General features: G+C 38.2%; 1 protein-coding gene across 20 annotated transcripts in view; it reads left to right on the top strand.

Moving 5' to 3' along the window:
• LOC127963125 (uncharacterized) overlaps positions 1-14687 on the top strand; it is a 299165-nt gene extending 284478 nt beyond the window's left edge. For all 20 annotated transcript variants that reach the window (XM_052562855.1, XM_052562853.1, XM_052562836.1 and 17 more), the window contains 10 exons: positions 2078-2521; positions 5785-6213; positions 9478-9924; positions 10561-10803; positions 10885-11142; positions 11907-12215; positions 12310-12558; positions 12644-12727; positions 13159-13258; positions 13603-14687. In XM_052562855.1, the coding sequence (XP_052418815.1) occupies positions 2078-2521; positions 5785-6213; positions 9478-9924; positions 10561-10803; positions 10885-11142; positions 11907-12215; positions 12310-12558; positions 12644-12727; positions 13159-13225 (2530 nt within the window). In that variant the 3' untranslated portion in view covers positions 13226-13258; positions 13603-14687. The remainder of the gene's footprint in view (positions 1-2077; positions 2522-5784; positions 6214-9477; positions 9925-10560; positions 10804-10884; positions 11143-11906; positions 12216-12309; positions 12559-12643; positions 12728-13158; positions 13259-13602) is intronic.
• Positions 14688-15674: the final 987 nt, after the last annotated feature.

Below are 15674 nucleotides of genomic sequence, written 5' to 3'. Positions count from 1 at the left end.
TAAGATATAAAGGTAATATCGCAAGAACAGAGACCTGTGATTAGAATCACGGGAGAGAATAGTCTGCGTGCAGTTATGAGAGAGAGAGGTAGAGAGAGAGAGAGAGATGACGCACACTGTGTAATCAGATGTGGCTAATTCCTAATGTTCACCTCTTCATGTTTAATAAATCAAGTGTTATGATCTGCCGAGCTCCCTTTCAGTGTCCTCCTTCCAACAAAGCCAACGAGCTAAGAACTGTAAAGCCTGCATATAGGGTTAGGACACATAATATTGCAAATTATAGACACATAATATTGTCTTAAAAAAATAACGTTATTAACCGTTATTTTTTTTCAACTGTAATAATTCAGAGGAACGCAGGAACAGAAACGTTAAAATATAGATTCTGCTCTGAGTGAACCAATTTAATTTTCTTTTCGTTTTCAAGCCCTGGTGAAAATACTGTAATATTACATACAATGGCCTGAAATTTGAAATCATAACGTAAAGTGTATGAAACTTCAGTCAACAAAGTATTCTTTAAACAATGGCACTTACAGCCTATGAATGAATGAAAATACATATTTTTAAAAAAAAAACAACATTAACTTATAATATGATAGAAATCTTCCCTCAGGTAGATTGAATGTTTTCCTGCCTTGCTGGATGTTGGGACTCATGATCAAGAAGTTGTTTGTATTCACTCAAATGCAAAACGTGGATATTAGTGAAAGGGAATTGCCCTTAGCATGAGTCCCGCTCTCTGTGAAGCAGGAACAGCCAGCAGAGGATTTCACTTGGTCTTAAAGCCTTCCTCAAATGGCTATGTTCACAAATGAAACCATGATTTGTACAAAAAGAATGGTTCGTTATCAACTGAGAATTAGTTATTCATGTGGTCTGGTGGTCACGGCGTATGCCTACGAATACGGGACAAACTGCAGACTGTACTCTATAGGTTTCATATGGGACGCTTCTATGATGCCTTAAATATGGGATGATTCCATATTATACAGAACGGTCAGCAACCCTATCATTAACCTGCAGGCTGTGCTCTGTGTGGAGCTGCTGTGAGTGCAGGAAACCTAGGGACCACATATTTCAGCCCAGAGACATGACCAGACCGGCCAAAAACAGACCGGCCCACCGGGATAATACTCCTGGTGCTCCTGATTAGCCATTCCTGGCCTGCACACTCACACATTCATTATTTCGACATTAATGAATGGGTGGTCCTCTCAGAAATCTCTTGCTTCAGTGAGCCGGTAGCTGTGCAGTCAAATGTCCACCTTATTTTTCCCAAAAGAGTGGACGCGGTTTGTAATCTCATCCACGTCCAGCTTTTTTTTTTTTTAGCTGTACACAACAGCTTGTTTTGCTGCTTGATATTGCAAATTAACACATTATCTTAATGTATTATCTTAATTATGAACACACTGGTTTGATATGCAAACAGTTTTACTGTTTCCTGCACGTTATTATTCTCTTATTTCCCTATAGCAGGTAATGAACCAGAAGTCTCACACACAGGCTTATTTCCACTTAGAAGAATAAGGGATAGCGTATTTGCTTCCCTGCTGATCAAAAGCACACTGAGCAGGACAAGACTTTGGGGGCCAGTGACCCCTGGGCTTGAGGTTATGGTTTGGCCCTAAACCTACACACTACAAATGCCCCCAACTAGGACAGCATTATGGAGTAACACAAAATACACAATTTAAATATGCTTTGAGGTTTATATATATTATTTAATATGCAATGTGTCTAACCTAGTAACATTAGATGTAGTAATAAAAAGTCATTGTAATACAATAAACAGGATGTGTTCTCTTATATGAGAGTTCAAAACCTGAATAAACAGACTTTTTCTTGTAACTGTACAGTTATTGTCCTTGGTGTGAGCGGTTCTTAAGACTTCATCCTCCATATCCACAGACTTTGAACAAATAACATCTTATTTCAGTGCATTTCAGCTAAAACATTATCAAATCAGATCCCTGTGTCTTGTTGAAATATTTATTTGTGTCTGTGGCATAATGTGATGAATGTTGTCTCAAATTAATGAAGTGTTTGGTTCTTGATTGTATATTATCAGGTTCTGGTTCAGTAATAAAGAAGCAAGGATGTCTGGAGTCATATTCCTGCTGAAGCTCTGTGTTGCTGCAGTAGAAACTGACAGAGATACAGGAACAAGATTCTCCTCTCTGCTGTCATCTGTGTGCAGCTACAAAACCTTCCCTTTTGATGAAGAGATTTATCATCATGTTCATCATTATCAGTGTGATTTCCTGCTGGATCTGTGCTCTCGTGTGAAGAACTATGAGACTCAAACAGGCAGGAGTTTTCTTCCAGCATTACAGTCAGTTTTCCAGTCACCTGATGTCTGGATCATAGATCTCTCAGAGAGAAAGATCTCCGTCCTACTGGAAGTGCTGAAGCTCCAGACAGAGAAGAAACCAGTCGAGCTAAGAAGATGTTCAGAGGAAGAGAGAGACGTGATGAGTTTCCTTCAGTGTCTGCAGCACATCTCACAGCTGAGGTAAAGTAGTCTATATAAACAGCTCTTCAGTTTACTGAAATGATCATAATAATATATAACCTATAACATGCTTTCAGGGCCATTTCAGTGGGACTCATTATCAGCCCTGGAGTATCATGCCAGAACTTCCCACTTTAGTTAATGACTGACTACCGGTATATGAAAATAATGTAATTAAAACCTCAGTTTACAAGTCTGAAATAGTGCATTGTTCTCTTCAGACTTGTAATTCATTGTATTTTTCTAGAGCTTTCATTTTTAAGTTAAATTTGTAACCACATAAATCGAAAATAAGGGACAATTGTTATTTATTTTATAGGAAAAAAGGCACAGACTAAGGGACAATCAAAATATTAGTGCTGTACCATAATGTGCCTTCAGTTAAAAAGTTCCTAGAAATAAACTCTTTTGTTTTTGTACAAATATTCTAAAAATGATAGTCATTTAAAAAAAAAAGTAATTATCCTGAATAAACTGCACTATTATATAAATGTGAGTGGACAAGTAATTTAGGAGGTGAAAATCAGGGCTCTGAACCGGTTCAAGGAACGAAAACGAAAACCGGAAACGAACAAAATTTTGACAGAAACAAAATAAAATTTTATAGTTCCGAACAGAATCGAAAATTTGAAATGGCCATTAACCGGTTAATAACGTTATTTTATCGTTCCATTTAATATTTGAAATTTGCTGTCAATCACGAATTCCAGGAGTATGGCATATGCAAATGTGACGAAGCCAAGAGTGAAATGTTCGCTCAGCTGTGAACTCATCATAGGTCAGTCTCAATGACAATGAACCGCCCTTAGAGTTTATCTGAGGATATGTGAGATGAATTCAACAGATCACTAAACTTGTTTTGTTTTCGAGAGAAACGAATAGCTGTTTTTATAATGTTTGTAAACATTTTGCTTTAGACTACAGGCATTTTAGCCTTCATTATTTCGTAAAGTAATAGGGCTAATAAAATACAGTGCCGCAACTTTAGTTTTTTTTTTTTTTTTTTTTTAGGAGCCTACATTTGGCCAAAATCTAGAAAAGATGACTAACCACAGTGGGTTATTGACTAACGTTAGATCTCTATTTTCTCTTTTTGAGTAAATAAAATGCTGTACTTTATTATTATTACATTACTATTATTTTAGGGACTGAAGTTTAAGGTTAAAATTTGTTCTATAACTTTAAATAAGATATAAAGGTAATATCGCGAGAACAGAGACCCGTGATTAGAATCACGGGAGAGAATAGTCTGCGTGCAGTTATGAGAGAGAGAGGTAGAGAGAGAGAGAGAGATGACGCACACTGTGTAATCAGATGTGGCTAATTCCTAATGTTCACCTCTTCATGTTTAATAAATCAAGTGTTATGATCTGCCGAGCTCCCTTTCAGTGTCCTCCTTCCAACAAAGCCAACGAGCTAAGAACTGTAAAGCCTGCATATAGGGTTAGGACACATAATATTGCAAATTATAGACACATAATATTGTCTTAAAAAAATAACGTTATTAACCGTTATTTTTTTTCAACTGTAATAATTCAGAGGAACGCAGGAACAGAAACGTTAAAATATAGATTCTGCTCTGAGTGAACCAATTTAATTTTCTTTTCGTTTTCAAGCCCTGGTGAAAATACTGTAATATTACATACAATGGCCTGAAATTTGAAATCATAACGTAAAGTGTATGAAACTTCAGTCAACAAAGTATTCTTTAAACAATGGCACTTACAGCCTATGAATGAATGAAAATACATATTTTTAAAAAAAAAACAACATTAACTTATAATATGATAGAAATCTTCCCTCAGGTAGATTGAATGTTTTCCTGCCTTGCTGGATGTTGGGACTCATGATCAAGAAGTTGTTTGTATTCACTCAAATGCAAAACGTGGATATTAGTGAAAGGGAATTGCCCTTAGCATGAGTCCCGCTCTCTGTGAAGCAGGAACAGCCAGCAGAGGATTTCACTTGGTCTTAAAGCCTTCCTCAAATGGCTATGTTCACAAATGAAACCATGATTTGTACAAAAAGAATGGTTCGTTATCAACTGAGAATTAGTTATTCATGTGGTCTGGTGGTCACGGCGTATGCCTACGAATACGGGACAAACTGCAGACTGTACTCTATAGGTTTCATATGGGACGCTTCTATGGTGCCTTAAATATGGGATGATTCCATATTATACAGAACGGTCAGCAACCCTATCATTAACCTGCAGGCTGTGCTCTGTGTGGAGCTGCTGTGAGTGCAGGAAACCTAGGGACCACATATTTCAGCCCAGAGACATGACCAGACCGGCCAAAAACAGACCGGCCCACCGGGAATATACTCCTGGTGCTCCTGATTAGCCATTCCTGGCCTGCACACTCACACATTCATTATTTCGACATTAATGAATGGGTGGTCCTCTCAGAAATCTCTTGCTTCAGTGAGCCGGTAGCTGTGCAGTCAAATGTCCACCTTATTTTTCCCAAAAGAGTGGACGCGGTTTGTAATCTCATCCACGTCCAGCTTTTTTTTTTTTTAGCTGTACACAACAGCTTGTTTTGCTGCTTGATATTGCAAATTAACACATTATCTTAATGTATTATCTTAATTATGAACACACTGGTTTGATATGCAAACAGTTTTACTGTTTCCTGCACGTTATTATTCTCTTATTTCCCTATAGCAGGTAATGAACCAGAAGTCTCACACACAGGCTTATTTCCACTTAGAAGAATAAGGGATAGCGTATTTGCTTCCCTGCTGATCAAAAGTACACTGAGCAGGACAAGACTTTGGGGGCCAGTGACCCCTGGGCTTGAGGTTATGGTTTGGCCCTAAACCTACACACTACAAATGCCCCCAACTAGGACAGCATTATGGAGTAACACAAAATACACAATTTAAATATGCTTTGAGGTTTATATATATTATTTAATATGCAATGTGTCTAACCTAGTAACATTAGATGTAGTAATAAAAAGTCATTGTAACACAATAAACAGGATGTGTTCTCTTATATGAGAGTTCAAAACCTGAATAAACAGACTTTTTCTTGTAACTGTACAGTTATTGTCCTTGGTGTGAGCGTTTCTTAAGACTTCATCCTCCATATCCACAGACTTTGAACAAATAACATCTTATTACAGTGCTTTTCAGCTAAAACATTATCAAATCAGATCCCTGTGTCTTGTTGAAATATTTATTTGTGTCTGTGGCATAATGTGATGAATGTTGTCTCAAATTAATGAAGTGTTTGGTTCTTGATTGTATATTATCAGGTTCTGGTTCAGTAATAAAGAAGCAAGGATGTCTGGAGTCATATTCCTGCTGAAGCTCTGTGTTGCTGCAGTAGAAACTGACAGAGAAACAGGAACAAGATTCTCCTCTCTGCTGTCATCTGTGTGCAGCTACAAAACCTTCCCTTTTGATGAAGAGAGCGATGATCAGAGTGATTTCCTGCTGGATCTGTTCTCTCATGTGAAGAACTATGAGACTCAAACAGGCAGGAGTTTTCTTCCAGCATTACAGTCAGTTTTCCAGTCACCTGATGTCTGGATCATAGATCTCTCAGAGAGAAAGATCTCCGTCCTACTGGAAGTGCTGAAGCTCCAGACAGAGAAGAAACCAGTCGAGCTAAGAAGATGTTCAGAGGAAGAGAGAGACGTGATGAGTTTCCTTCAGTGTCTGCAGCACATCTCACAGCTGAGGTAAAGTAGTCTATATAAACAGCTCTTCAGTTTACTGAAAAGATCATAATAATATATAACCTATAACATGCTTTCAGGGCCATTTCAGTGGGACTCATTATCAGCCCTGGAGTATCATGCCAGAACTTCCCACTTTAGTTAATGACTGACTACCGGTATATGAAAATAATGTAATTAAAACCTCAGTTTACAAGTCTGAAATAGTGCATTGTTCTCTTCAGACTTGTAATTCATTGTATTTTTCTAGAGCTTTCATTTTTAAGTTAAATTTGTAACCACATAAATCGAAAATAAGGGACAATTGTTATTTATTTTATAGGAAAAAAGGCACAGACTAAGGGACAATCAAAATATTAGTGCTGTACCATAATGTGCCTTCAGTTAAAAAGTTCCTAGAAATAAACTCTTTTGTTTTTGTACAAATATTCTAAAAATGATAGTCATTTAAAAAAAAAAGTAATTATCCTGAATAAACTGCACTATTATATAAATGTGAGTGGACAAGTAATTTAGGAGGTGAAAATCAGGGCTCTGAACCGGTTCAAGGAACGAAAACGAAAACCGGAAACGAACAAAATTTTGACAGAAACAAAATAAAATTTTATAGTTCCGAACAGAATCGAAAATTTGAAATGGCCATTAACCGGTTAATAACGTTATTTTATCGTTCCATTTAATATTTGAAATTTGCTGTCAATCACGAATTCCAGGAGTATGGCATATGCAAATGTGACGAAGCCAAGAGTGAAATGTTCGCTCAGCTGTGAACTCATCATAGGTCAGTCTCAATGACAATGAACCGCCCTTAGAGTTTATCTGAGGATATGTGAGATGAATTCAACAGATCACTAAACTTGTTTTGTTTTCGAGAGAAACGAATAGCTGTTTTTATAATGTTTGTAAACATTTTGCTTTAGACTACAGGCATTTTAGCCTTCATTATTTCGTAAAGTAATAGGGCTAATAAAATACAGTGCCGCAACTTTAGTTTTTTTTTTTTTTTTTTTTTAGGAGCCTACATTTGGCCAAAATCTAGAAAAGATGACTAACCACAGTGGGTTATTGACTAACGTTAGATCTCTATTTTCTCTTTTTGAGTAAATAAAATGCTGTACTTTTATTATTATTACATTACTATTATTTTAGGGACTGAAGTTTAAGGTTAAAATTTGTTCTATAACTTTAAATAAGATATAAAGGTAATATCGCGAGAACAGAGACCTGTGATTAGAATCACGGGAGAGAATAGTCTGCGTGCAGTTATGAGAGAGAGAGGTAGAGAGAGAGAGAGAGATGACGCACACTGTGTAATCAGATGTGGCTAATTCCTAATGTTCACCTCTTCATGTTTAATAAATCAAGTGTTATGATCTGCCGAGCTCCCTTTCAGTGTCCTCCTTCCAACAAAGCCAACGAGCTAAGAACTGTAAAGCCTGCATATAGGGTTAGGACACATAATATTGCAAATTATAGACACATAATATTGTCTTAAAAAAATAACGTTATTAACCGTTATTTTTTTTCAACTGTAATAATTCAGAGGAACGCAGGAACAGAAACGTTAAAATATAGATTCTGCTCTGAGTGAACCAATTTAATTTTCTTTTCGTTTTCAAGCCCTGGTGAAAATACTGTAATATTACATACAATGGCCTGAAATTTGAAATCATAACGTAAAGTGTATGAAACTTCAGTCAACAAAGTATTCTTTAAACAATGGCACTTACAGCCTATGAATGAATGAAAATACATATTTTTAAAAAAAAAACAACATTAACTTATAATATGATAGAAATCTTCCCTCAGGTAGATTGAATGTTTTCCTGCCTTGCTGGATGTTGGGACTCATGATCAAGAAGTTGTTTGTATTCACTCAAATGCAAAACGTGGATATTAGTGAAAGGGAATTGCCCTTAGCATGAGTCCCGCTCTCTGTGAAGCAGGAACAGCCAGCAGAGGATTTCACTTGGTCTTAAAGCCTTCCTCAAATGGCTATGTTCACAAATGAAACCATGATTTGTACAAAAAGAATGGTTCGTTATCAACTGAGAATTAGTTATTCATGTGGTCTGGTGGTCACGGCGTATGCTTACGAATACGGGACAAACTGCAGACTGTACTCTATAGGTTTCATATGGGACGCTTCTATGGTGCCTTAAATATGGGATGATTCCATATTATACAGAACGGTCAGCAACCCTATCATTAACCTGCAGGCTGTGCTCTGTGTGGAGCTGCTGTGAGTGCAGGAAACCTAGGGACCACATATTTCAGCCCAGAGACATGACCAGACCGGCCAAAAACAGACCGGCCCACCGGGATAATACTCCTGGTGCTCCTGATTAGCCATTCCTGGCCTGCACACTCACACATTCATTATTTCGACATTAATGAATGGGTGGTCCTCTCAGAAATCTCTTGCTTCAGTGAGCCGGTAGCTGTGCAGTCAAATGTCCACCTTATTTTTCCCAAAAGAGTGGACGCGGTTTGTAATCTCATCCACGTCCAGCTTTTTTTTTTTTTAGCTGTACACAACAGCTTGTTTTGCTGCTTGATATTGCAAATTAACACATTATCTTTATGTATTATCTTAATTATGAACACACTGGTTTGATATGCAAACAGTTTTACTGTTTCCTGCACGTTATTATTCTCTTATTTCCCTATAGCAGGTAATGAACCAGAAGTCTCACACACAGGCTTATTTCCACTTAGAAGAATAAGGGATAGCGTATTTGCTTCCCTGCTGATCAAAAGCACACTGAGCAGGACAAGACTTTGGGGGCCAGTGACCCCTGGGCTTGAGGTTATGGTTTGGCCCTAAACCTACACACTACAAATGCCCCCAACTAGGACAGCATTATGGAGTAACACAAAATACACAATTTAAATATGCTTTGAGGTTTATATATATTATTTAATATGCAATGTGTCTAACCTAGTAACATTAGATGTAGTAATAAAAAGTCATTGTAATACAATAAACAGGATGTGTTCTCTTATATGAGAGTTCAAAACCTGAATAAACAGACTTTTTCTTGTAACTGTACAGTTATTGTCCTTGGTGTGAGCGGTTCTTAAGACTTCATCCTCCATATCCACAGACTTTGAACAAATAACATCTTATTTCAGTGCATTTCAGCTAAAACATTATCAAATCAGATCCCTGTGTCTTGTTGAAATATTTATTTGTGTCTGTGGCATAATGTGATGAATGTTGTCTCAAATTAATGAAGTGTTTGGTTCTTGATTGTATATTATCAGGTTCTGGTTCAGTGATGAAGAAGAAAGGATGTCTGGAGTCATATTCCTGCTGAAGCTCTGTGTTGCTGCAGTAGAAACTGACAGAGATACAGGAACAAGATTCTCCTCTCTGCTGTCATCTGTGTGCAGCTACAAAACCTTCCCTTTTGATGAAGAGATTTATCATCATGTTCATCATTATCAGAGTGATTTCCTGCTGGATCTGTGCTCTCGTGTGAAGAACTATGAGACTCAAACAGGCAGGAGTTTTCTTCCAGCATTACAGTCAGTTTTCCAGTTACCTGATGATGTCTGGATCATAGATCTCTCAGAGAGAAAGAGCTCTATCCTACTGGAAGTGCTGAAACTCCAGACAGAGAAGAAACCAGTCGAGCTGAGAAGATGTTCAGAGGAAGAGAGAGACCTGATGAGTTTCCTTCAGTGTCTGCAGCACATCTCACAGCTGAGGTAACGTGGTCCGGTTCAGAGAATCCAGAGTTGGTGACGTTACTGTTTGAAGTTTCTTGGTTTCTCCCTCAAGCTGGAAGGATATTTATCCAGCAAAACCTCCAGTTCTCCACTCCTTCGATTTTCTTCTGACAGGGTTAAATTTACTCTAAAACCTAAATCCATTCCTGTTAGAGGAATGAGGTTTCTATTCAGACAGATACATACAATTAGGCGCAGACCAGATTATAAATAAACTGACCATTTAAACTGTTTACAAAAGTGTGTAATGTTCCTAAATGGAGATTTGCTTATATTTACAGTCTGTGTTGTTTTTATAGTTATTATTTAGTGGTTAAATGATGGTGAGTAGTGTAGGCAATGAGGTCTATGAGGGTTCCCATCACTGAGCACTTGATCTAATGATGAACAGTGGTCAGAGAGGAATATGTCCAGGGTCCTGAGCAGCTTAAACATTCTTCTGAGACTCAAGACTTTTCAGTGTTTGAACTTGAATAGCAGTCTTGTCTAATTTCTCTGTTTGTCCCACTTTGTCACCAGTCGCTGACTATCAGGTCTAACTGTAGGACAAATTTCAGAAGTGTTTGACTTAATATTCATTATTTCATAAATATAATGAAGTTTGTCTGTGTGTAGACTGTCCAAAGAGACTGCCCAGAAGCTTGTTGAATGTGTCTATGAAGCTCAAGAAGAAGAGCTGACTCGATGCTTCCTGCAGAAAGTGGACGGGGATCTGACTTCCTGTTCCTTGAGCTGGGAAGAGCTTCATTATTTCCTGCAGCACAGCATTCAACAAATCACTCTGAACCTCAGAAAGAGCAACATTCAATGCAGAATCAGTGAAATTCTGCCATTCCTGAACAGGATTCAGTTTAAAAGGTAAACAGGCAAAATGTGTATCTAGTAAATGATAGAAAATATACAGTGATTTAATGCTAAGTGTGATGTGTGTCTGTACAGGATGAGCTCTGCCTTCATGCTGTGTGTGATCAGAGAGGTCTATGAGTCTGGCTCTGCTGGGTTTGTGTCCAGTCTGTTGAGTTCAGTGGAGAACTACATTAACCTGCAGAGCAGAGATCTGGACTCTGTTCACTGTGCGTCTCTGCGCTTCACACTGCAGCACTGCACTGCAGCTTCACTCAGTCTACAGTGGACCTCCGTACCAGAGGAAGAGCTGCAGAGCATTCTGCCTCTCTTCACACACCTCTCCCACCTCAGGTCTCACTGTTTCCTCCCTATCTCTTCTTCTGTTTCTGTCTCAGATCTAACTGTGTGTTACGTTCAGTAGCTTTCTGTGTGATGTCTACTACAAGCCTTGAATTTGCATTGAATTACGTTTTAACTACTTAAAGGTATATTGTTTTGTTAGAAGTATTGTTATTTCATGTATTAACACATCTCTTCCATCTTTATTTGACACTCTAACTTTAGAACTCTCTATTCTAATTCTATTCTGAAAAAAAACTTGACATGCGCCCTAGAAAAAAAAACTAACACTAGATTTTCTAATCTTTTTGTATTCTATCTGTTTTCTTCATATTTATTATACAATTAACAAAAGCAAAAAATGCCCCTAACACTAGCTTGGTCTATTCTTTTTCTATTCTATTGGTTTTATTTTTATTTATCATATATGTTATAGCACTTAAGGTCAGTTATTGGTTTGCATTTATGGGAGCTCTGAAAGCACAGTGATTTAAAAAAGAAAATCAGTCATTTCAAAAACAGCTCTTCAGTTAAGTAATCATAATCACAGGCAAACAATGAAAGCAATATAAATGTTTTCAAACAATTCCATCTCAAAAGGACTGAAATTGAAGGGAACCAACCATTATCACCCCAGAATCATTAAAAGCATTCAGAATAGAAATAATTCCTTAAGATTCCCATTCATACTAAATGGTTTACATTTTCTAAAGCTGTTTTAAGGCTCTTACTGATGTTACAGAATCTGTCCTGATCCAGTGTTTGTCTGTGTTCAGTGTTGACAGGCTGCTGTTGCTGAAGATGCTTCACTGCTGCAGTGTGTCTGATGTCCAGCAGGAAACAGCAGCTGTTCTGCTCTCTGTCCTTCAGCACAAGCTGGACTTTTCCTGCCGCTCTGCTCTGGATCTGACAACAAACACAGACTTAGAGCCTTTACATCTGACCGCTGACGACTGCCATGTGATGTCCAGAGTCATTCAGAGAGCTCATTCAGACACAAAGACACGGCTGATTCTGCAGGACTGTGAGATACATACAGCTGGAATGGATCAGCTGTTCCCAGTGTTACACTCTGTTCAGCTCTGGTGAGAAACACCAACAAATCACATTCACACACTGATCCAGTATGAAAGCATTCAGTACATATAATGCATCTATCTCTTGCTCTCTGTCTGTCAGCTGTGATAAACCTCTGCTGCTTCAGTTTCTGGCTCATGTGAGGCCTGAGGAAGCCCCGTCTCTCTCTCAAGCTCTGGGTGAAGATCTGGATCTCAGTCAGACTCAGCTGGATCCACAGGTCTGTAGAGGTCTGGAGCTGATTCTGGAATATTCTGAAGGACTGACAGAACTGGATCTGAGTCAGTGCCGTCTCACCGATCACAGTCTGGATCTGCTGCTCCCAAACCTCCACAAAGCTCAAATCATTGAGTGAGTGACTGAGACACTCAAAGTGTACATTTCTCCGGTGTAATGTAATAGTTGTTAGATTTCTGATTTGTTTGTTTGATCTCAGTTTCAGTGGCAATAGCATCACTGACGCTGGGGCTGAGAGAATCTACAGGATCGTCACTCACAACAGTAACATAAAGACAGTAAGGTGTGTCACAAGGTAGCCCAAAGTGATTTAAGCTTATTAAAATGTATGCAACACATTGGTTAAAGGCTTGTTTTTGTTTTTTCATAAATTAAAGAGCATGCTGTTGCCACTTTTCATTCTCTCATTCATTTATCGTATCACAACAGTCATCCACTTTAAATGAATTTTATAGGAACTATTTATATTTGTCAACAATTTAACCAAAGCTTTTAGATAAAGTTTTGAAGTCGTAAAAACAAATGTCAGGTGGTCAAATTTTAACAGATAGTTTGTTGTTGTTTGCAACGAAGTGGAAATCATTAATGATGTTAAGTGTGTGTTTCATTTACATGCATTCATTTATCAGATGCTTTCATGCAAAATGACTTACAGATGAGGACACAGGCAGCAGGTATAGTGTAGCTAATATCAATGTGTTTGTATCTCTGTAGGCTCTTCAGCAACAGAATTGAATCCAGAGAGCTCTTCTGCTCAGACTCCCGATTTGAGATCTGGTGATGCCAGTCAACTCTCTCTGGAATCAGCAAACAGGTGAAATAACCAGTGGGAAATAATGAGGTAACAGGTGTAAAAATCTTTAAGGGAAATCTGCCCATCAGAGTCCCTAAGAAGCAGCAAACCACCAGATTGTGAACCACATTCATTTTTATTATCACTTTTAATCATAATCAACAGTGGGTTTCTGTTACACTCTTTTGTAAAATGAAAAAAAAAAAAATCTTTTTGTAAACTTCCTTCTCAACACTTTGATTTGTTTCATGCAGATTTTTCTTAATAGTATACCTTATGAATGTTATATAAAAAAAGATTTCAGATATATAAAAATACTTCAGCTTTGACATCTTTCTGTTTCAATGTCCACTTTGTTCCAGTAGAGGGCAGCAACAAGGTCCAAGAAAATCCACAGCGAAGGTGACAAGGAGGCAATAGACGTGAAAACAACCAAAATAAAGAGCAAGAGCATTTATACCGTTGATTAGCTGATCTCCTCCCCTTCATCCTAAAGAAGAGAAACCTCATCTGCAAGCAGCCAGTGTTCGACTGTCTGAGCTCTAGTGTTTACTGCAAACACTATTCAAGAGAGACTTTGTACTCAGTTTATTTGGCTAGTTGGGCAGGAGGGTAGGGTTACCAGCTGCTAATAAGCTCAAGGGGGGACAAGGGGTATGTTTCTTGAGGGAAAATATGGGACAGTGCCTGGTGTGGCGGTGCCCCCACTCCATTGGCAGACTCACTGATAGTGGTTCACCCATTTCTAGCACATACCACCTTACATGGTGTATTAATAATGCACCTTTCCCCTAAACATGTGTAATTGCTGATGTATTCTCATGAATAGGCCAATCAATGTGTATTTATTTTGCTAAATAAAGATTCATAATATTCTGAACATTCAACGAATTGACAGATGCACTTCCACTTTTTTCATTACAATTTTAATTACAATTTACAGAACCAGATTAAAAAGAAAAAGTCTTAAATCACAACTCCAGAGGTTCAGGGAACGAGAAGGGGGAGAATGGATGGTGAACTTGCATGTTAGTAAAGGCAGGTGCAGGAAAAAAAAACTGTTCAGTTTTCTGGGGACACCTTTAGGACTCAAACCTTTTCACCAGCATCTGAATCAAATAAAGAAGAAAGATAAGAGACTTCTTGGTTTTCCAGACGGCCAAAACTATGTATTTTGCATGCATTGCATTATAGTGTGGAGTGCATGAAAATAATAACAAGGCAGCAGAGCGAACTTCATCCATAGTGGTACTCACATGGTTCTTCTACGTAATCGCCATATAGTGAGTATTATAAGTTAAGTACTCGGTCTTTAAGAGAAGGACTACGTGAGAATCCATATTAGATAAGTTCGCTCTGCCGCCTTTATTATTTTGTCTTATTTGTAACGCCTAGATGTATGAGAAGAGCGCGTTGCCGTGTACCAGCCAATAAATATGTGGGACACCAACTCCTCGTTTTCTATCTCTTTCATTTCATGGATTTAACGAGTTATCCGAGTCAAATCATTACAACTTCTTCAGCAACTACAGGCTCTAATCCTCTTTTGCGCACGCTGTGTGTGTGTGTCATAGACTGTATAAAAACAGGTGTGTGTGTTTGTGTGAAATGCGGTGCTGAAGAGAAATAGTTGGGCAGTTTGATAGTCAAATCATAAAAGGCCCCTGATAAAAAATTAAATTATAATAATAGTTATTATTATTATTTAATACATTAATCGGAGAATTAGCCTAATATCGTTTTGACTATCAACAGAGACATCTGCTATCGTCGATATCTTTGACTATCGTCGATACACGATACTATCATCTATCGCCACAACCTTACCCCAAAGAAACCATCACTCTGTCGTTGCTGTAGCTTGGTTTTTAGGCTGAACATCATACCGTAGAGCTCACAGACAGTCCCATCTTCTCGCTCCAGCACCAGCACAGTGTTGTGGAAAATCTTCAGTGCATTGCTGAGGAAGGATAGGTAAACCTAAAAGGAGGGTCAATGATCCTGTGTTCTGGCACTGTTTGCATTATCATGATTTCTTTAATTCCTGTTTCATGAAATAATATTTAGATGACAAAAAAAGTGCAATTAAAATTAATTACTTGTAGATCAAGGGAGTTGCCCTCACCATCCTGGTCATCCTTGAACAGCCGCCATAGTGACTTTGGGCACTAGTCCTCTACCAATGAGAGAAAGTAGGTCTTGACAGGAGCCCAGCTGTCGTGAAGCCTCTTCACTGCAGGCCACAAGCTCAGCCATCTTGTGGGCACATGTCTAAGAAGGGGCTAGTACTCTATCTCCACAAAGGTGTGAATTGACTTAAGTTCCTCAATGCATTTGGCAGATGAGGACAAGTTGCTAAAGGTCTTGTTGACGACATGTTCGATGTCGATCTCCTGCATGTTTTGCACTGTTGTGAACAATGTGGGCTACACGGTTT

Source organism: Carassius gibelio, chromosome B8 (genome assembly GCF_023724105.1).
Source record: "Carassius gibelio isolate Cgi1373 ecotype wild population from Czech Republic chromosome B8, carGib1.2-hapl.c, whole genome shotgun sequence".
Lineage (NCBI taxonomy): Eukaryota > Metazoa > Chordata > Actinopteri > Cypriniformes > Cyprinidae > Carassius > Carassius gibelio.
Note: the sequence above shows the minus strand (reverse complement) of the source record. Positions and strands in the feature narration are given on the sequence as shown.